The 22,289-nt window shown below is 45.5% G+C and overlaps 1 protein-coding gene across 2 annotated transcripts in view; it reads right to left on the bottom strand.

The window, feature by feature from the left end:
* Positions 1-22,289, bottom strand: part of SETBP1 (SET binding protein 1) — a 267,221-nt gene that overhangs the window by 137,495 nt on the left and 107,437 nt on the right. For both annotated transcript variants that reach the window (XM_059491756.1, XM_059491757.1), the window contains one exon: positions 5,263-5,334. In XM_059491756.1, coding sequence (XP_059347739.1) covers positions 5,263-5,334 — 72 coding nt within the window. The remainder of the gene's footprint in view (positions 1-5,262; positions 5,335-22,289) is intronic.

The raw sequence follows: 22,289 nt of genomic DNA, 5'->3' as shown, positions 1-22,289 counted from the left end.
AGTGGACAGATGAACTTCATAAACAAATCACTGTCCTCCTTATCCCACTGCACATCACTGACATCTGCCTTATACTGCATTTTCAAAGTTTGCTACTTTAAATTTCTTACCCCTAGAAAAGGATCCCAGCCCAAGTACTTGCCATGTGCTCTAACTGTGCTGCATTGGTGTGCTGGTTTTGTCTGGGGCAGGGGCATTTTCTTCCCAGGGGCTGTCGCAGGGCTGCGTTTTGGGTTTGTGCTGAGCACAGGGTGGATGACACAGAGCTGTTTCTGTCATTGCTGAGCAGGGCCTGCACAGAGCCGAGGCCTTTGCTGCTTTTTGCACTGCCAGGCTGGGGAGGGGATGGGGGTGATCGAGAGTTTGGGAGGTGACACAGCCAGGACAGGTGACCCCAAGTGACCAAAGGGATGCTCCAGACCGTGTGACGTCGTGCCCAGTGTGTAAAGGGAGGGAAGGAAGAGGAAGGGGGAATGTTTGGAGTGATGGTGATTGTTTACCCAAGCCACTGTTACATGTGGTGGGTTCTGGCTCTCTGGAGGTACTGAACACCCACCTGAACATGGCAAGCAGGGAATTAATTCCCCTCTTTGCTCTGCTGGTGTGCAAGGCTTTTTCTTTCGCTATTAAACTGTCTTTATCTCAACTCATGAATTTTCCACCTTTTACCCTTCCAGCTCTCTCCCTGATCCTGCTGGTGAATCTGAGTGAATGAGGGACTATGAGGGGCCTGTTGGGGTTAAACCATGAAAACTGGGATACTATTAGATGTCCCACAACAACTTTCTGTCCTGACCTGCAAGAAGAAGAGCAATTCTGTTTTCATGGATTTCTCTGAGCCACAAGAAGACGAACGCAAGCTCTTTTACTTTGAGGAGAATTGATTTTATCAAGCCAAGGCCATCTGGCAGAAGGCAGAGCAGGATTAATGCAATCCCAAACCAAAAGGGATGATCTTGGTGCTATGTCACCCAAATCTTGTCACCCTCCTACACCCCACAGGGACTCAAGGCAGAGCAGGGAGGCAGAGGAAATTGTTCATGCCTACATTCTCTCCACCACACACACCCCAAAGCCTTCCCAGTGACAAAGTTTCAAAGCTGCCATCAGAAACCCTTATAGCAACTGTTCAGAGTAGCACAACCCTTTGAATGGTTTAGCTCATGATGCTTCTAACAATCACCTGTGCAGCAAAATACTTAATCTCTGCAGACAGAGCTTGGGAGGGAGCTCCTTATCCTGTGGGCTGGCTGTATCTCAGCAGTGGCACTTCCTCTGTGGGCAGAACCAAGGCTGCCACCCACCTTTTGCAGCTTTTTGCCTGTTTTTCCCAAGGAAAAGAAGGTGCAGACCTGTGCCAGGAGTTGGTGCCACCTCCCAGCTCCCCTTTGGACACCTTTGTGGCCCTGGAAGAGGCAGCTAAAAAGCTCCATGTGGGCTCACAGCCTGGATGTTTCACAGTGGCTTCCTGGCTGGGGAAGCAGTAATGCCAGGAGGATGGCAGATTCCTTCATGCCAGTAGATTCTAATGCCTTGTGATCCTGTCATCCCGTGCAAAAGGCAGGAGGAGTGGGAAGCCCAGCAGGCACCTGATTGAAGAGGCTGGGGGAGATGAGATGAGAGGAGACAGTGTCCTGCTGTGAGCTTCTCCCACCTCCATAACCTCCTTATTTTCAAAGAGTTTCCACTCCTCTGTGGCAGCTATTGTTCCCCATGCCTGGTGCATCATCATCCCTGCTACACTGATGGTTTGGGATTCTCACACTGCCAGCCCTTCCTCCTCCTGACACTGAAATGAGCATCTTGCTTGGCTTCTGGAGGAAAAAAATGAGTGTAACTTGGGCACCCCTGTACTAGCAATGTACAGGATGATGCTGCATAGCCCATAACCAGCATGGTCTGCCTGGGCATATAATCATGCTCAGAAAGGCCCAAAGGCATTCCACACCCACCTGTCTGCCCCTTTTCCTTCCAAAAGTCACCACAGCACCTGGGTCAAGCTTTGGCACTACTGCTGTTTATGTGTAGAGTCAGCACTGAAAAAGGGATTTTTTCTGTTTGATTTTAAGGAGACTGCAGATTCCTCTTGGCCATTAAGATGAAAAGGGGGCTAATTCGAAGCTGGAGCCAAGTTTGAGGAGTATTTCTGCACAGGCAGGTAAGAGAAAGTAAAAGTCATTCTTTGCTCTGGTTGGCCCTGTAAAATGAGAAATACTATCAGGGCTGTGCATTTTTTGAAACCTGAATTATTCCTTTTTTCCTTGGTAGGGTTGAAATAGATTCAAGCACCACTGTTATTATCTCTAAAATGACAGAGACATTTTCCTGTGAGTTTCCCTTCACAGTCTGATATCCATATTCACCATGTGCATTCCTTTGATTCGGGAACTGCAGCTCCCCTGTGGTCCAAGGACTCGAGGTTCATTTTGTGTTGTTCTTTCTGCCAAAATGTGGTTATTACAGATGGAAAAAAATCACAAGGTCACCCACAGCCTTGATAGAAACAGGAGGGTAGGAGAATATTAGGAAGAAACTATTAGCTCTAATATCCAGCTGCATTTGGCAAACCTGAGCATATTTGGATTGTCTGTACCAGCATTTCACTCCCCTGCTTCCAAATGATTCACCCTGGCTCCAGTGATTAACCACCTGAATACACCCAAGAAGGATATTCACAGAAAAGATCTCATGATGAAAAGGCTATTCCTGGCCTTCTTTCCATCACATCATAATCTGTCCACTAATATGGCTTGAGATCTCAGCTGATCAAAAGGTCATAAGATGCTACTGCTAAGTATCACTCTGTCTCTGCTCAGCCAAAGGCATTTTTACTCCATTCAACAGGCAGAGGAATGTAATAGCAAAGCCTTCAAATCTGTTTGTATAATAGATGAAGTCTTCTCTTTATGGCATTATTCATCCTTCAGGGAATGACACCTGATAAATAAACCTCTAGTTCCCAGTGAATTTAAATAATACAAAGGCAAATCATATATCCCTCTGCACTGTAAATATAAAACTGCACATAACATAAGAATTCCCAATCTTCCACCATCTCTTTGCTAAAAAAGCTATAAAATGCTGACCATCCTCAGATTCTGCCAAAATCAAGGGAGCCTAATTACAAATTACAAAAAGCATGGTAATAACAGAGGAAGGACTTAAAGATACATAACTCATTCAGTTTAATGGAATGGTAAAACTTGCACCTTTTTATCTTTGTGCTAGTAAAAACCAGAAAGGTAAGAAAGGGGGGTTAGCAGCACATCAACAGCAATAATGGAGTGAAAATGGGGGGAAATCTAATAAATGGGTCAACATGTTTCCCAGGGAATAACACCAGGGGGGCTGGGATGGATAAAATACTGAACCACATCCTACTCAACACCCTGACCTGGCCCAGCTGGTCACTGTTGCACTGGAGGCAACTGGTCCCTGTGATGCCAGTCATTGCCTCCAGGAGCAACTGCAGCCACTTCTGTGGCCACCCTGCTTCCAATTCTCTGTCAATCCTGCTTCCAGTTCTCTGGCCAGCCTCCTGCTTCCAGTTCTCTGGCCATCCTGCTTCCAATTCTCTCAGCACAGGCAGGAATCACTGCCCAGAACTGCAGGGACACAGGGCACCACTGCCAAGAGCCACCTGCCACCTGAAGCCTGGGTCTGCAGAGGCACCCTCTGTGAGCAGCACCATTGGGAAACTGCTTTGTGTTTCCAGCACACCTGGAGCGTTGTCACAAACAAATTAAAGTCCTCAGCATTTCCCAGATTATCCGCCCACTCTCTGGCTTTCCAGAGCTCTAGACCAGGACCAACAGACAGCTTCTTTAAGTGCACCTGGCAGTCGTTTTGCTCCTCTCCATGCTTTCAAAGCTGAGAGCCATCAAAGATTAGGAGGAAAAATCATGACTGTTTTTCCCTAAGAAGCAGAACTGGTAATAGGCTTCAGGAAAAATCCTTCTAAATGCAAGTGATAAGTGTAGACTGTGTGAAGGCTGACAGGTCTGATTATAATTATCACTGCGAGGGGACTGGCACTAACCTCCCTTCTGGAAGGCAGTGACAATTCCTGGAAGGGAACATGCAAGGGAATTATCATAAACAAAATCGTTGTAAGTAGAGTTGTCTTTCTCTGGGAAACTAAACAAGATCCAGATTTGGGGGTGAAAGAAAAAAACCAAAACCCAAGCCTTAAGAATTTATTAAAGTTAATCTTGATAGAAAATGACAATCATGCATTTAAGTTTTTCTGAATGAGTGGAGCAAAAGAATCAAGTGGGACACGTGAAGTGTAAGATGAAGTCATGCATGCAAGAAGTGTTTGGAAATAAAGAATATATTCTAAAAGTACACTTGAAGAACATAAAATGTATTTAAACATGAACAAGGAGTCCCAAGGAGGCTGTTGGTTCAGACTGAGCTAAATATTCAAAACTAAGAAAAAAATCCAAGCCACCTTGCACAAACCTTTCCCCCTTCCTCACATCCTAGCAAGAAGAAAGCCAAACAAAACCAATAAAAATCTCTTCCGATTGCTTCTATCCATATACATCCTTCCTTTGCATCTACAGGTTAACTGAAATGCAACAGCATCAGCTTTCAGCAGGGTTGTGAGGCAGATAGGATAGGGAGTATTCCCTCAAGATCACCCTGTCCTGACCTTTCTGCTTTCTTTGATGACATTCCATTTTTCTTGGTCTGCATTTTTTTTTTTTTTGCATTTTTTCACTCCATTTCCGTTGAAACCTTAGAAACAGAGAAGCTTGGGCAATCTGGACTGAAAGTACCACAGCTTTTTCTTTTGGAAAACAGGGAAACAGATATTATCTTAATAGGGGCTGTGGCTGCACAGGAGATGAAGAGAAGAGCCTCAGAGTCAAAAGCAGTTCTAAGAGTTTCATTCTCATTATACCTCAATGGAGTGGAGCAAATAAATTGTGCAAGGAGACATATGGAAGCTCAGTACACAAATGGCCTATTTAAGGCTCTTACTTCCTAATTAGGTCCTGGTGTCAGGAGGTTGGGAACAATTATTCACACATAGATCATTTGGATATGATACAAACTGTTCTAAAACCCAAACCATCATAATGGCATGCATTAAAAGAAACCCAAATTAACGTTTTAGACTCATTTGCTTGGTGCTTGGACTATCAGTTTCTGTGATACACATAGCTAAATTTCGCGTCCAACATTGCAAAATTGTGTTTGAAAAGAGAAAAGGATAAAACAAAAACCATCACAGCCATATCCCCTTGTTCTTACCTTGTTCACAGATTTCGTCACTGGACTCTGCACAGGGAACCCACACTCTCTTCCCAAATTCTTCATCTGACTCTGTGGTGTTTCCCAAAGCAAAAAGAAAGAAAGAAAACCTTGATTGTGGGGATGACTGTGTAGAAAATGGTCACAAACATCCAGAGTTTTGCTCTGCCCTTTTGATTTCCCCACACGTTTCAGTATGACCACCACCACCACTTGCCATCTGGGCAGTGCTGGGGTCCCCCCTTGGTCCAGCAGTGTTCTCTAAGGCCCCCCAAGGTTCCCCTCACCCCACACAGATGTGTAAACTTCCCCTCCCAAGTGTCTCTTGTGAGCATGTTGGCATGACAGAGCCACCACAGCCTCCCCCAGCAGCCGTGGGCACACAATGAGCCCTGGAGTCAGGGAGGGATGCTGTGGATTCCTCTGACAACCTTGGGAAGAGGGCAGGGAAGTGTCACAAGAAGCCAACCCGCCTGGTTTGTATAAGAGTTAAAGCAGGGAGCTGAAGCCAAGGATTACGACATTGCAAAACCATTTAAAACAGAGTAAGTGCTTGTGATTCTACAACGTGACCACAGCAAACCTGCTCTGCTCTGTGCTTTGGTACTTCTGGTAAGAAAATGAGGTCTTCCTCTCCTTCCTCTCCTCCCTCCTCCTCTCCTCTTTGTCCACCTCTCCAGCCCTTCACACAAAGGTGAAATATTTCACATTTTCACCTGTGGTGATGCAGATCAGACTGTTTGTTTTGCCTTTCTTTACTTTTCACTGATTTTGCCAAAGGCATCCTTTTAAGCATCAGTCTGTGCAAAGATAATAGGTGACACAATTCCCTATAACTGGAATCAGCAACAAATCAGCCATCTGCCACTCCAGAGGTCTGAGATTAACCCAGCCACTGGACCATGACTGCAGAGCATTTGCACATTTAGATTACAGAAATGTGAGGTTACAGGTCAAAAAAAAAAAAAAAAACAAAAAAACAAAAAAACAAAAAAACATGGAGTGGGGAAGGTGTGGGGAGAAGGAGTGGAAGAGCCCTTTAGACTGACCCTTCCAGGCAGAAGTCAACCCATAACAACTCCAAGTAGACAATGTTTCTCATAAAATGCTAAAAGGATGAAGGATTTGAAGGAAGCAACTTGAGACACATTAGATATCATGCTTCTGGAGAAAATATCCAAAAACACTTATTATAGGCAGGGAGAAATGAAGACAAAAACCCTACATCTGCCTTGTCAAAGCCTTCCCTCCTTGGGAAGTATGACCAAGTTGCCCAGATGGCTGACTTGACCACTTGGAAAGAACAAGATTAGCAATTTTTGCTCCAAGATGGACAAGATGCATTCCACAAGCTCCCTTTCAAGATTTCAAGAAATGAAAGAGGTCTGCCTACTGAAATAACAAGGTTTGTGAAGATCTCTTAATTTGCTGCTCCCAGTTCTCCTTGAATAATAAACACCATTTTGCTGCTGTGCACACATGGATGCTGTCACTCCACATTAATACTTGCCCATGTCTTTGGGAGCCTCTCCATAAATCTGTTGGGAATTGTTATTTCATAACTGAAGTATTTGAACACTGAAGAAGCTTAAATCAGCAGTCAACACAAGCTGGCTCCAGATCTAAAGGCATGAGCAGTGGTCTGTGCAGTGCATGGCGGGTCAGGATGAGAACCAGGGTCTCCTCAGGTCGTGTTGATAGGCTTTAACCACCACTCTCTCCTGCACAGATCCCTGAGATTCCCATCCTTAGATATCTCAGGTTAAAAAGAGGAATTTCTGCCCAGAGGAACAGCCAAAAGTGTCAGCAAGAACATCTGGAAAATTCTGGAACATCTCACCTACAAGGAAGGACTGAAGCATTGTAATAGTTCAGTCTGGAGGAGAGAGGATTCCAGGGAGATGCTGAGCATCTGCCCACACCTGAAATGGCTCCAGGAGAGCTGGAGAGGAACTTGGCACGAGGACATGAAGGGACAGGACAAGGGGGAATGGCTTCACACTGCCAGAGGGCAGGGACAGATGGGATTTTGGGAAGGAATTATTGGCTGGGAGGTTGGGGAGGTCCTGGTAAAGTTTTTTCCAGAGAAGCTGTGGCTGCTGCTGGATCCCTGGAAGGCTGGATAGGGCTTGGAGCAGCCTGGTGTAGTAGGAGGTGTCCCTGCCCATGGCAGGGGGTGGAACTGCATCAGCTTTAAGGTTCATTCCAACCCAAACCATGCAAGGATTGTGTGATTCTGTGAAATTCATGCAAGGCTGCATGGCGTGTGCCCTGGGTGGGGAAGGTATTTCAACCAGCTTAACTCATGGCACCCAAAGGGACAACTGAAAACCAGACAGCATGCACACTTGTTTACAGAAAACCCATGTGTTTTATGCATGTACTTTATTCAGAGAAAACTGGTAGGATTGGGTGGAAGGTACAAGAACACACTCCAGGTTCTTTGGCCACCCCTCTTGTGGATATTTCCATGGTGAAGAAACCAAGGTTTCCTGGGCCAAGCACTGCACACCCTGCAGTCACAACAAAGGCAAAGAGCAAGAAGGAAAGGCAGCACCTTCTCTGCACAAGTTGAACTGCAGCAAATACAGGGTACAGAGCACAGCTGAGAGGTGAGGAAGAGCAAGGGATCAGCTGCTCTGTTCCTCCTACTCCATACAAAATCTGCTGGCATCAAGTTAGAAATGAGTGCCACTCCCAGCAGCGTTAATTTGGGACAGAGAATTTGATGCTCCACAGAGGAAGGACTATTGATCTGTGAGGAGCTGTGAGAAGAGGCTGAGGGGAGCATGCTAGACAACACCTTTAAGTCTGCCTGAACTCCCCCCTATTTATCACAGCATCTCCAAAAGCCTTTCCTGGGCAGGGGTAGGTGCTCCCAAACCAGGCCTGCGTGTCTGAGACCAAAGGTGAGGTTTGAAGTGGTTTGAATGTGTACTAGGGCATGGTTTTCAGGTGAGAAAGAGATCACAGGGATCATCCCATGCCTGAGACTACAAAATGGGCCAAGCTAACAACCCAATAATCCACAAGCTTCTGAGATGCAGCAAGCTAATGAGGCTCTGCCCGTGCTTTGGAAAGGTCTCCTTGAACTTGACCTGCTGACTATGTGAGGGCTAAAACTGCTGTTCTAACAGGACCTAAACCTGTTTTCAAAACCAGACACTGGGGTTTTCCCTTTCTCCAGTCCCTAGTTTCTGTAATGACAACCTAAAACTTTAAATATAAATTCCAGAATGATCCGAAAAGCAACATCTGTGCTTTTCGGAAAGGGAAGGGGGAGGGAGTAATATTTTTGGATTTAACTTCATATACTGAACTACTACAAAGTTATAATTTTTTAAATTATAAAAAAATTTAAAAAATTAAAATTAAAAAAAGAATTTTTTTAAAATTTAAAAATTCAAATTAAAAAAAGAAAAAAAATTAAAAAAAGAAAAAATAAAAACCCTATTAAAAAGAGGTGGTTTGGATTTTTTGTTACCTGTGAATGGAAAAGAAAGGGGATGAGCAAAAAACCTTCCCTTTCAGACAGAAATCACCACAAAACTCCATCCCGTTTCTTGCAAATCAACCAGCATCGCAAAATGATGCAGTTTCAGCCTTACATGTTTGTTTGTTTGTTTTATCCAGGCAGGTTTTTGCAGGAAAGGGGCTTTTTCTGCAGCCCAAACAGCGCCGCTGCATCAACCAGGATCTGAGCTGAGCCGCCTGGAAGTTGCCTCATCTCCCAGCAAATGAGAAACGGAGGGAAACACCGACGCAGGCGACGCTGCACCTTGCAGCAGAGACTCCTGTGTCCTACAAGTCACCTTGCATCGAGATACAGGGAGGAGGAGGAGGAGGAGGAGGATGACAGCGACTAGCAAGGGAAGGGCAACAGGAAAACAGTAAGAAAACTCCCTGAGAGTCTTCTTTTCCTCCTTAAGTGGGGGAAAAATATTAAAAAAAATTTAAAAAAAAATTTAAATCACACCCTGATAGGGAGATGGAAGGAGGGGATGAGACCCAAGTCGCCAGCAAAGATGCTCTCCCTTTCCCAGAGCTCCTAAACATCACTGGGGGTGGTGGTGGGGGAGAAAAGGGTCACATTAAAAAGGCGAAGGGGAGGCAGGGGAGGAGGGAGGACCCTCCTGAGCCCGGCCATTCTCAGCCATTCTCATTCCCGACACGTTTTCGCTGCTCTCCAGCGCAGCCCAGCCCAGCCTCGCAGTATTAGCGTGGCGCAGAGTGCCATTTTCGAGCGCCGCAGCTCCTTCTTGGCACCGGTTCAGCTTTTTGTCTCGCCTCCTCCTCCTCCTCCTCCAGCGAGCGCCCAGCGGAGCGAGGCAGAAAGAAAGGAGGGGAATAAAGCCCTGATGCTTCTCTGCCGGGCTCTCCGCAGCACCCCAGCCCTGCCCGAGCCACCCCATGCCTTCCCAGCCAACACAAATCTCCTCGGCAGCCTCCTGCCCCCTTTTCATCGCTCTCCCTTTTTTACACCCCTAAGCGTGGCAACCTTCCACGCTGCCCTTCTCCTCCATCCCCATCCCTCCCAGCTCCTTCCCTGGCATGATGGTCCATCGCATCCATCCAGGAGGGATGGATCATCGTGCACGCTTGCCCGTGCTGCCCTGGCATCGCCCCGGAGCGGTGCCGGGCCCAGCTCGGTGTGCTCGCACACACACAGAGGTGTGGCAGGGCAGGAGATGCTCTGCATCCCTCAGAGCACAACCCTGAGCTGGGCAGGGAGTCCCTGCTCCTCCTCCTATCCAGGCAGGAAAGCAGAGGCAGGACCACAAGGGAGAGACAGGCTGAATGTTTTTAAGCAGCCCAAACATGGCACTGAGCGCGTCCACCAGCAACTTCTCAGTCTGCTGTGCTGGCAACCAGCGGCTGGTTCCAGCCTGGCACCAGCTTTGGTTTGTTTTTCTCTCCTCTTAAACGCCATCCTCCCAAATATTTATTCTTTTTTTTTTTTTTTTCCTCCTAAGATTTTGGTTTTTTTTTTTTTTTTTTTTTTTCCCACCCCTATTTCCCTCTTAGCTTTTCCATAGAGACAGGGCTTGTCCACAGCTTGCCGCCTTCCCTCTGGTGACAGGACCTGAGGGGCAGCATGAAGTACGTCAGGGAAGGTGTAGGATGGATATTGGGAGGTGGTTTTCTTCCCCAGAGGATGGTCAGGCACCCCAGAGCACTCGAGGCACCAATGCTGCCAGAGCATTTGGACAACACTCTGAGGTGCATGGTGGATTCTTGGAGCTGGACTCTATAACCCTCTGGAGTCACCACCAACTCTGATTCCATTATTCTAGGAATTCTATTCCATAATTCCTCCCATTCCCAGCCCCAAATCCAAAGCAGCACGTGTGGAAGGGGCACCGAAGGAAGCAATACATGATGTAATACTCAATGGACCAAGAACAGGAAAAAAAAAATAAAAATAACTCTCATATGTACACGCAAGAAGAATATTCTCTTCTCTGAGGAGGAGGAGATGCCCTAAAATTGCACAGCAAAGCCAGTGGGCTGCCAGGATGTGCTAACCCCAGCCCCCTCCTCAAAGGAGGGAGGAGTCAATTTTTGTTGGAAGGCAGAGAATGAGGCAAAATGCATGTTCTCCATGGAAAGGACCTGGGAGAGCCAGCTTCCATCCAGTGATGTGACTTGACTCCTATTAAACCAGAGCTTCAGACACTGACATATGCATGGCAGAGATAAAGTGCTATCAAATACACCTTGTCTGGTGCCTGGAGGAAAGAGATTTAGAGGAAAAAAATATAATAATGCTGATTCTGGGGATGGCTTGGGAAGGACATGGAGGGAGGAGGAGAGATGTGCTGAGGATTTTATCATGGAGGCTATGGGTGTATTATTCTGTCTAAAGACCCAGGGTAGGGGACGGCCCCATAAACAGCCACTGGTGTCCCTGGAGTTTTCATGGGACTGTCTGGATGGCTTTGTCCAGGGAGAAACATCAGGACTCAGTAAACACAGGACTCAGAGGATGCTGAAGCAGATGGGCATTCCCTCCTGGAGGCAAATCCCTCAGGAGACCCAGAAGAAGTGCCAAAAAGAAGAAAAGAAGGCTGGCTCTTGCTGAGCATGCTCAGGGAATAGCAAAACAACTGGTTTGATGTGGGGCTGCAGAGCAGAGCAGGGGGCAGGCAGCATGCTCAGGGTGGCACAGACAGAAAAGCAGTGTCCTGAGCAGCTGAGCCTAAAATGTGTCTTGGCAACACCTTGCCTGGCTGTGGATGGAGCAGAAATCATGGGCTGGATTTGTAACCCATCAGCTGAGCCTGGCTTTTGCCTCCCTGCCTGCAGGGACAGCACAGGAGGGGAGCAGGGGGCTGGGGACACCTCTCTAGCTCCAGGAGCCACGTGGAGGAGATGCTCCTCTGATCCTCTGGTCCTTTTCTGCCAGCTGCTGAGTGAGGAGCAGCTGATGGGCAGGTGCTGAAGTGGACTTGAGATAAGCAGAAGGCCCTGCCATGACTGTGCTCACTGAGGTGTGTGTGAGTTTGAGGATTTAAACCCAGCCTTTAGGAGCACCTCCACCACTGGCATGCATACCCTGTGTAGGGTCCCTTTTGGAGCTTCTCCAGGCCACCACAGCACAGCTGGATGTGGTGTGGAGTGTTATCCAGGTAGGGACAGCAAATGCCCTCATCTGAGCTGTGGTTTTACTGTCCCAAGCTCTTTGCATAGGGATATCATCCAGTACTGGCCAGTGTCTGCTTCCAAAGTCAGCCAGTGACCATCTCAGTGCTCTCTCCCATGGGGTTCACATGTCTGTTTTCTCTGTTTGCTGTTATTGAGGTTTATTAGGGCAGATTTCTGCCCTTCCCTCTAGCCCTTATTTCTAAGTGCTGGCATTTGGAAAGGCAGGGGGGTCTCCTCACATGTGTCCATGGCAAAGAAGGCCCTGACACCTCAGCTGGAGTCATCTGCAGAGAAACACCCCTGCCTGCAGGTACCATTGAAGTGACTCCCAGAGAGAGGCACTCTCAGATCCTTTGAGTCAAAAGGTGCTATAAATAAAAGATATTACAGGCTAGCAAGTTCTCGGTTGCAAACTGGAGTGGGAAGGAATATTTTAGCATCCTTTTTCTGAGCGCATTAACTCTTGGCAGACACGATCGCTCAGGTCTCTCACAGCTGAAAACTTCACACCCTGAGCAGCATGTCGAGTCCGCACGCTCCATTTCCATTTTCTGCAGCTCTGAAATCCACGCTGCCCCAGTGCAGTATCACCCCCTGAGTGCAGAGAGCACCCAAATATTGCATCGCTCTGGGGGTTGTGACGCTGAATATACACTCCATGATCATTTTCCCAGGAAAAACAGCCTAAGCTCACAACAGAGGATGCCTAAAGATTTTTATCAGCTGGTTTCTGATGCTTCCCCTTTCCAGGGTGAGCAAGCACTTTGTATCAATCTGGCTTGCTTTAGTGCAGTGACCCAGGGCTGTGCTCTGCTGCTGAAAGTTCAGGTCCCAGCTGTGGGGCCAAACTCTTGCTGACACTGTGCTGATTTCTCTGCCTCTGTCACCCATGCTGCCAGGGAGGGGGAGGAGATGTTGGATTTTTCCAGACAAGGGAAAAAAAAATAGGAAACAATCGTGCAAAACGCAGAGATGTGGCAAAGGAGAAGGGGGAGAAAAACAGTCCTGGTGTGTGCAATGAGGCTGAGGAGAGGAAATTCTTTGGGCAGCACAGGGCACTTTGATCACGTTCTTTCTCTTCACGGAGCAGAAAATCTTGGCCAAGAGGCAATTAAATTGTTACAGGCAAAGAAAAGCTTTTAGGAAGCCTTGAAGAACTTGTGTGTGTGAGCAACAGCACAGAGAGATGCAGAGGAGGAAATCTGTGTTAATGACTACAAAAGTTTGGGTGGTTCGTTTTGGATAAAGATCCCCACATGCAGACTCTTATCTAAAGCCCTCAGTCTTCAGAGCAGGGCTAGAAGTCTCTTAATAACACACTCTTCTTGCATGACTTCCAGTATCTCTGAAAGCCATTGTCCGTGCCAAAAATACAACAAAACCAGCTTGCCTTCTTCTTATTTTATGCAGTGTTTTGGCTCATCTGCCTCTGGTTCCAAGAAAAAAAAGCTAATAAAAAAGTTTTTAATTTAAGAGGGCTGAACTGTGCTACTTTAATTTCAAGCCATCCTTGTTCTCATGACTGCACGAGTACACGGGAAATAAAGAAAAAATCTTCTGTGATTCTGTGGAAAACTTTCAGTGGACAATCCCTTAAAATCAGCAGACAAAGAAGCTAGTTTTCCTAAGAAAAGACTACCAGCCTTGAGTTCTCCCACCTTAAGCAGAGTACTTATCTGTAAACTGGCTGTTCTGCTATTAAATAACAGAACATTAAATCAAGCATTCCTGGTTCAAATGAGCATGTTAGTCAAGGGTGGTTATTAGCCATGAAATACTATTGAATCAATAAACCAAAAAAAATAAAAAGGACTTTGAAGAGACTCTTATTTCCCCACTCAATCTACAGTAGCCCTGATTTGACAGAGAAGGGTGAAAGAAAACAGTCTGAACATGATCCGGTGCCCTCCAGTTTTCAGAAACCCAGGTGTGGCTGAGACAAATTAGCCTGGTGCTGCTGGAATGAATGCTGAATGGGGCTGTTTTGATGAAGTCCTCTGGACAGACAGGGCTGGGTTTGACCTCTGGCTGGATTTACATCAGGGTATCCGAGTTAATGCTGCTCTGTGTCTAGGGCAGGTCGAAATCAGGCTAGTGTGCTGCTAAGGATGTTGGCAGATATCCTGCTCTCGTGAGCCATTCACCTCAGGAAGGTTTAAAGCCCATGGATTCACCTCACAGTGCAGTGGAGGTTTTGTTGTTAAAGACCAGAGGTCTTTCCAAATGATTTCTTCTTGTCTTTTTCTCTGCCTTCCCTATTATTTATTAAACACTCAAGCAAAGATCTTCAGCTCACCTGAGTGGTTTGGAGACCAAGACTCATGTTTCTAGCTGGTCCAAACAAGGAAAACTTAAATCCAGGTCAACAGAAACAATGAACAGAGTCAGAGGAAAAGCTGTGACCAAGATTTTAAACCACAGAGGCTTCCAAAACAAGAACACAGCCTTTAGACAGCACAGGACATAGAGGCTAACTATTTTCTCACTGAAGGTGATGGCACTTCTTGTGGGTGACCAAGACAGGTGCACGAGGCCCAGATTCCCATTCATGTCCCCATATGTGAATGGGGAGCAGCTCCATCACCTGTCACATGCTGTGCTCTTAGTAAAATCTTAGTAAAATCTGCCCACTGTGTCCTGCTGAATGCTGCAGGATGCTGATTTTTTTTCCCCCCCAAAGCTTGGCTCTTGTGCAGCTTCTTAGTTTACACAGTGGGAGAGAGACTTGGCTTTTTTCGGCTTTAAAGTAAAAAAATCTGGACTCTTGAAAGAGCACTGAAATGTGCCCCTGAGCTTTTCAGAAAAAAAAAAGTGACCCAATCAATCCAGTGATTACACCATTCTCTGGCCTGTGACTAACACATGGGTTCGTGTTTACTTGCAGGCAGTGCTGGCAGGAGCTGGGGGTTCCCATTGACTCGTGCTGTTTAGTGCTCCCCGAGGAGCAGGGGCCGTGCTCACAGGTGCTCAGCTTATCTGCCAAAACGGGCTGTAAATCACAGCAGAGCAAGAGAGGGCTGCAAAAATGCTCGTCTGCAGGAGCCACCATTGGAAAGGGATGCTGGCCACGCTCATTTTGCAGGTTTCCTCCCCTAAGTCTATGTGCGCTCACACTGCACCACAGGGATCGGGTCCCAGGTTGGAAATCCAAGGAGCACACCAATAATTTGGCAGGGGTTACACACAGGGTGAACTTGTCCCTGATCTCCGTTACTGGTTCAAAATCAGGAATTCTCATAGCTTTTTTTGGACAGATGGCTTGTCCTATTACTTCTTGTGTTAGATTTCCCACTGAGGCTGAAAGCAAATCCACATTCAAGCTGAAAGTAAACAACCTGTGAATTCAAAAGGCATTAACTCAAACTGCCAAAGCATTTGCTGCGTATGCTGCAGATGTCAAACAGGCAGTTTCCCACAGCCCTGAGCCTAGGCACATAGCTAAGTTACACAGAAAAACCTTCCACCCGGCCCAAAAAATCCATCCTGTGCAAAACTCGCTCTCCTTGCTGGCATTTCAAGGGCTGGAGCCTCAGCTGGAATGAATTAATGTAGCTGTTCTGATTTGAAAAGAGCTATGCCAATTTATACCAGATGAGGATTTCACCCTTTGGAGGCCAAGTGGGAAATGGTTACTTTTTTAACAGTGTGGTTTGAGGCAGAAAAACATAAAATGTGGTGTTTCTTAAGGAGCGAAAGAGCACTAAGTAAGTTTCTTTCCATTACAGTGAATCACTTTTGAAGGAACATTTTAGGGGTGATGGTTCTAAAAAATCAGGCTTTGCAGAAAAATGCATATAAATAACATAACTTACAAGTACAAACAGCACAACTTAGCCAACTTACTCCTATTCCTGATACCTTCCAAAATGCCAACAAAAAGTTAAGTAGGAACCCAAGCATGATATTGCCGTGGCATTGCAGGAAATTTAAAAAGTGGGAAGAACTAAATAAAATGGTTTGGTTTTCCTGCCAGGGCTGTATGAAGAGGGCAAAACCCCCCCTTGAAACTAAACCATACAAACAAAAAATATCCACCCATATCCTTTGAAACGCTCTAAACTTTGGTACCGTGGTGCTCTCCTTGGCCACAAAGAGGTGCAAAGTTGTTTTTCTGACATATTTTGGTTTAAATTGAACAGCACAATTGAAGCCACATTCTGTAAAGCAAGACTCATTCCATTTAAAGCGATGGAACCTCATGGTGCATATTCAGGAGTGATTACTTGAATTAAGCCTTTGATTTATTCTTTACCATAGGAGGCCCCTCTTGCAGACTCCTATTTTCCCCAAAGTAAACAGGAGGTCAAATATTACACCAATATAAATGAATGGAGATTTATCAGATGATAGTAATGCAAAATCAAACTTCAAACTGTTTAATTTACAACCACTAGACTGATTCAGCTTACCAGAGAATTCAGCACCTTTTCCTCCAACCATCTTTATTTTCACTTTGCAGTTCAGCATAAGCTGGCAATTAGTAATACTTTGCCTGTTTATAGAGCCTTACATCTGAGGATCTAGAAACACTTTGTAAACACTAATGAATTAAGCTTCTTAACACCCCCTGTGAGACAGATACTGCTATCTCATTTGCACAGCTCGGAAAAGTGCAGGTTTGCTGAGGGCTGGAGCCAGCCAGAGCACCAGAGCTGGGAAACCACTGCAGGCCCTTAGCCTCACCTTCAGCTAAACACCACAAGGCTTTCCATGGATGTGGGGATGTGCCTGGCATCCTCACCTTCAGCTAAACCTCACCAGGCTTTCCATGGATGTGGGGATGGGCCTGGCATCCTCACCTTCAGCTAAACCTCACCAGGCTTTCCATGGATGTGGGGATGGGCCTGGCATCCTCACCTTCAGCCAAACACCACAAGGCTTTCCATGGATGTGGGGGTGGGCCTGGCATCCTCACCTTCAGCCAAACACCACAAGGCTTTCCATGGATGTGGGGATGGGCCTGGCATCCTCACCTTCAGCTAAACCTCACCAGGCTTTCCATGGATGTGGGGATGGGCCTGGCATCCTCACCTTCAGCCAAACACCACAAGGCTTTCCATGGATGTGGGGATGGGCCTGGCATCCTCACCTTCAGCCAAACACCACAAGGCTTTCCATGGATGTGGGGATGGGCCTGGCATCCTCACCTTCAGCCAAACACCACAAGGCTTTCCATGGATGTGGGGATGTGCCTGGCATCCTCACCTTCAGCTAAACCTCACCAGGCTTTCCATGGATGTGGGGATGGGCCTGGCATCCTCACCTTCAGCTAAACCTCACCAGGCTTTCCATGGATGTGGGGATGGGCCTGGCATCCTCACCTTCAGCCAAACACCACAAGGCTTTCCATGAATGTGGGGATGTGCCTGGCATCCTCACCTTCAGCTAAACCTCACCAGGCTTTCCATGGATGTGGGGATGGGCCTGGCATCCTCACCTTCAGCCAAACACCACAAGGCTTTCCATGGATGTGGGGATGTGCCTGGCATCCTCACCTTCAGCTAAACATCACCAGGCTTTCCATGGATGTGGGGATGGGCCTGGCAGCTTCAGGAGCTCATCCTGGTGCTGCCAGCGTGCCCTGGTGTCTGTCAGACTGGAAAAACAGAGGGTTGGACTTCCACCCACAAAGAGATCTTAAGACCCATTTAGAGGAGCACCATGAAAATGCCATCTGTCCTCTCCTGAAACAGCCATTCACACTTATGATCCTCTGATGTGTAAACAGGGGAAAAAGTTGGGATTTTATTTGTCTTCACCCAGTTTTTAATAACAACACTGACCCTGGTCTTATTATTAAAACCCAAAGCAATACAGAAGTCCAGGAGGATTCTTCCCATTTCTTTTTCATTTTTCATTGCCCGTATATTTTTCTCATTTAAGGGTAAGATAAAATATCCAAGCTTGCTTTCCAGTCATGCTGACAAGAGGAACTTAAAGGATTTTTAAAGAATGCCTGAAGGTTTTACTTCCAATGCTATCAGGAATATTTAGATCCTAGGAAAGCCTTAGGACAAGATAGGCATTGGTGAGATGAAATTCTTGGTTTTTGGTTTTTTTTTTCCCAAAGCACGGTCTCATTTATTGAACAGCAGCTAATGTCTGGTACCTATTTAAAACATTTTCCACATGGCCCTTCTCCAAATGCATGGCAATTGCACAATTTCCATGATGATTCTTCTGTGTAAAAATACACACCTTCCCCTCTTTTCAATTTGTCATTGAGTCAGTCAGCCTATTTATTTTTGAAGTTTTTCCCCTTTAATAGTGCACTTAGAAAAGCTTAATACAAACATTGACCAATTCATTGCTGTCACAAAAAGAAAAGCCTTAGAAGTAATTCATCTAAACAGGAGTCAAGAGCAAGAGTCTCTTATTTAGAAATCAGTCAATAAGAAACTGTGTTATGGAAGCTATTTTAAAGGGAACAAATTTTTTGCATTTTTTTCTTAAACACCTCTTTTCTTCCACAGATTGAAACCGAGGAGAATAGCAAATAAAATATTTGGGTTTGCTTTCAAAATTTGTTCATGACCTTAAATCCCAGGAATGGGAACAGACAGGCATTTGACATATTCAGTGTGTTGATTTGTGAACTACTGGCAGATTGCTGTTTGCCTAAGAAAACGTGTTTGAAATTCTTTTCTAAAAACTCTTCTTGATCTTTTCCCAGTTCATGGGCTGTTAAATGTCTGCATGACACGGCGCTGTTTGTCTCCTGAACAGAGGGACATTACAATCTCTGGAAGCAGGTTTTCAGTGGGAATATTAAAGGCACTGTTCAGGAATATTCTCCAGTATTTACAGCCTCCACAAACAGTACTGCGTGCAAACATGTTTGCTGGAATATTTGTCAAGAGCAAACATGACAGAATGGTGGGAGAAAGTGTACAAAGTCTAACCAAGCTTATAAAACCCCAACAGCTAATGAATACTTGTGGAAAATGTCTTATGGCATTTCCTCAGTGATGGATGCCTATTAGGAAAGCCTATAAAGCTCAAACCATTTTGCTGCCTACATTCTCCTGTACTCCAGAAGTGAAAGATGCTTCCATGACTCTCTTTGTAATCTTCTGATGTTTTGTCATCCTGCATCCATTACTCTGCTGGATGCAGGAGCGTTTTCTAAATAACTTTTTGAGGCTATCAAATGGACAGAGGCCCAGAAACCCATTTTACATAAGCATCTTGGTGTCTCAAAGCTCTCTGCTGTCTCTGAGAAAAATAAAAAAACCAAATACCAACAGATGAAGATGTATGTAGATTGGCCAATATACTTCACTGAGCCATAATGTATCACCACAGTGTTACATGGCACTATGGATCCTCTTCCTTCAGTGACAAAACTGCTTTTGCATTGGGTCTTTTGTTGTAAACAACTCAGTAGGTACCCAAACAAACATAGCAGACTCATGGCTCAAAAGCACATGGCCAGAGAGGGAGGCAGATTTGAAAGGAAAGGTTTGGAATTGGTGGATTATGGACCCAACTGAGCCAAGACAGTGCCATGCAGGTAAGTGGGCACTCATGGCTGAGAAAATCACCTCTTACTAAAAACCAAGGCATTGAGATCCACTATTTTTAGTCAACAGCAACCAGAGGAAGCTTTTGGGACATGGAGCAGTGGGACACAACATGAGGGTAATATGAATTTGCAGATTGGAAAAGCTATCTGGGGATATTAAGTATATTTGTTCTTCACCCATTAGTCACATTTTACAAACTCTGGACCAATTTTTGCCTCTAAAGGGAAGCTTTAATGCAGTGGGACCACTAACCCTCTGACACACTGCTGGTGTGTACACAGGACAGATTGGGTTACAGTCAGGGCCAGGCTGAATCTGTACCTGCGCTCCTCAAAATTGTGCGGCAGTGTCAAAGCTCACCATTGAAACTCACCACTGTGTTTTTGCCAGTCAAGCATGACACTTCCTTTTTCACCTGACTAATACTGATCCCCTCAGTATGTTTCCTGAGCAGGAGTTTACTGACAATGATCTTTTTGTTCTTCTTTTTGTTCTGCTGCGCAAGCAGACAACTCATAAAAGTACCATGACAGAGTCTTTTCTTTTGAAAAAACTCCAGATCTTAGTTCACCACAAATAGGGTCTTATTTTGCTAATTCTGCCTATCAACTGAGTACATAATTCCCTATGTTCCACTCTCCTGGAAGGTAAAGGAAAGTGATGGACGATCCAGAATTTTTCCATTCTGTCCTCTCTGTTCATGCATTGCTGGAGATGATACTGTATAATGCATGACTTACCTGCAAAGACATTGGAGGAGTAATGAAATAAGCAGATGCTCTGTCAGCAGGCTTTTAAAACATTGGTATTGCAATCTGAGATGCAGCCAGCCATCACATGCATATGTCCTTTATTTATGGAGCTGATAAAGTCTCTATGTCAGAAGCATCAAGCCACCTTTTTACTCCCTGTTTTTCTTCACATTTAACAAAGTTGCTGTCTGGATATTTTATTTTCATGAAAGCTCCAGATCTGGGAGGAAAAGGAGGATTTGCCTCCTGTTTCGTCCATTAAAAATAGAGGTCTGAAAACCAAACAACTTCATCTAAACAAATCACTGGGGATTCCTACTGTGAATCCTCTCCTTCAAACACAGATGATGTCTGAAATAGGTGCATCTCCCTGGAGTTACCAATTTCTCTTCATCACTTGGAGGGGGACCCCAGAACCACTAACCCAGCTACACCACGGATCACAGCACCAGAAAGAGAGTCAGAACAGCACAGATGCTCACACCGCCAGAAAGAGAGTAGGTTAAAATTAGAAATTGAAAAAAAAAAGAACCAACAAACAACTATATTTTGGGGGTGGTGAGGCCCTGGAACAGTTTTCCAGAGCAGCTGTGGCTGTCCCTGGAGCCCTGGCAGTGCCCCAGGCCAGGCTGGATGGGGCTTGGAGCAGCCTGGGACAGTGGAAGATGTCCCTGCCCATGGCAGGGGGTTCAAAACAAGATGAGCTTTAATGTCCCTTCCAACCCAGGCCATTCTATGACTCTTTGATGTGCATGTATTCATTCATCTATAAACTCAATTTTGCATACTTTTCTATAGTTGCTATTGTTCTGGGTCATTTCACGACAGTATTAATCACGTTTTCCCCCAAACTGTGCTCAAGCACCAATGACAATTTGGAAATCGGGGGAGAGCAGGCACAAATCAAAGGGAAGGATGGCATTCACATTAGCAGCCGCCACACGGGGAGTATTTTGCAGTGCAAATAAAGCAGTGCTGCTCAGCTGCAGGAGGAGTGAGTTTCTGGGGTGGACGAGCTGCGTGGCCCTGGCTCAGGGGAGGGTTTCAGTTCGTGCCCAGCGCCGTGCTTGATTGCTGCTACATCACCCAAAGGCTCGCAGCAAAGCAGAGGATGGGACACAGGAGAGCTCCTCTCCCCCACACAGCACAGCACAGAGAGCTGCTGCCTGCTGACTGACAGCTCCCCAGCCAGCTTATGTGAATCTAATTACCCAGCCACAACCCAAATCAAAATGCCCCATTGCAGCTGGTGTCTCACTTAATCCATTCACAACACGAGCTAATTAGCATTGATGTTTTTGGGCAAGTTTATTCCAAATGTGGTCAAATCCCAGGCTTTCAGCTCGGTTGCTAGGACCCATTGAGGATCCTGGGAGAGGCTGTGTTTCTGCCCAGAAGGCATTTTTCTGTCTTGGTGATGGAGAGATTTAGGAGTGTTTCAGGGGAAGATGCTGGGCTGGGCTGGGATTAATATTGGCATATAAGCAGTGCTCTTAAGATGTTCTCACTGCTACACCCTATCAGTGCAGGGTAGTTCGTACCAGAATTACAGCATTTCATAGTTTGCATTCTATCTGGATTCAAACATCCTAATTGTAGAAAAAGAAAAAGGAGGGCGGGGAGGGAGAAGGGAAAGAAAAGAGAAAAAAGAGATAAAAAAGGAAAAGCACAAGTGAAAAGGAAAAGAAAGGAAAGGAAACAGAGGAATAACAAGATGAAGAAAAAAAAAAAAGAAAAAGAACAAAAAGAAAAAGAAAAACAGAAAAAAATAAGAAAAAATAAAAAGAAAAAGAAAAAGAAAAAGGAAAAAAAGAAAAAGATAAGAAGAAAAAGATAAAAAGAAGAAGAAAAATAAAAAGAAAAAGAGAAAAAGAAGAAAAATAAAAAAGAAAAAGAAAAAGAAGAAGAAAAAGAAAAAAAGAAAAAGAAAAACAGAAAAAAGAAGAAAAAAAAATAAAAAGGAAAAGAAAAAGAAGAAAAAAGAGCAAGCTTGGAAAATGGAAAAAGTCATGAAACAATTCTGTATTTTATGGTATTGTTTGTGAACGGAGCTGAGAAAAGAGGCCAGTTACCAGAGCTTTGCATTTCCTTTTCAGCCTATGGG

The sequence above is a fragment of the Ammospiza nelsoni genome, chromosome Z (genome assembly GCF_027579445.1).
Source record: "Ammospiza nelsoni isolate bAmmNel1 chromosome Z, bAmmNel1.pri, whole genome shotgun sequence".
NCBI lineage: Eukaryota > Metazoa > Chordata > Aves > Passeriformes > Passerellidae > Ammospiza > Ammospiza nelsoni.
This window is presented reverse-complemented; position numbering and strand designations above follow the sequence as displayed.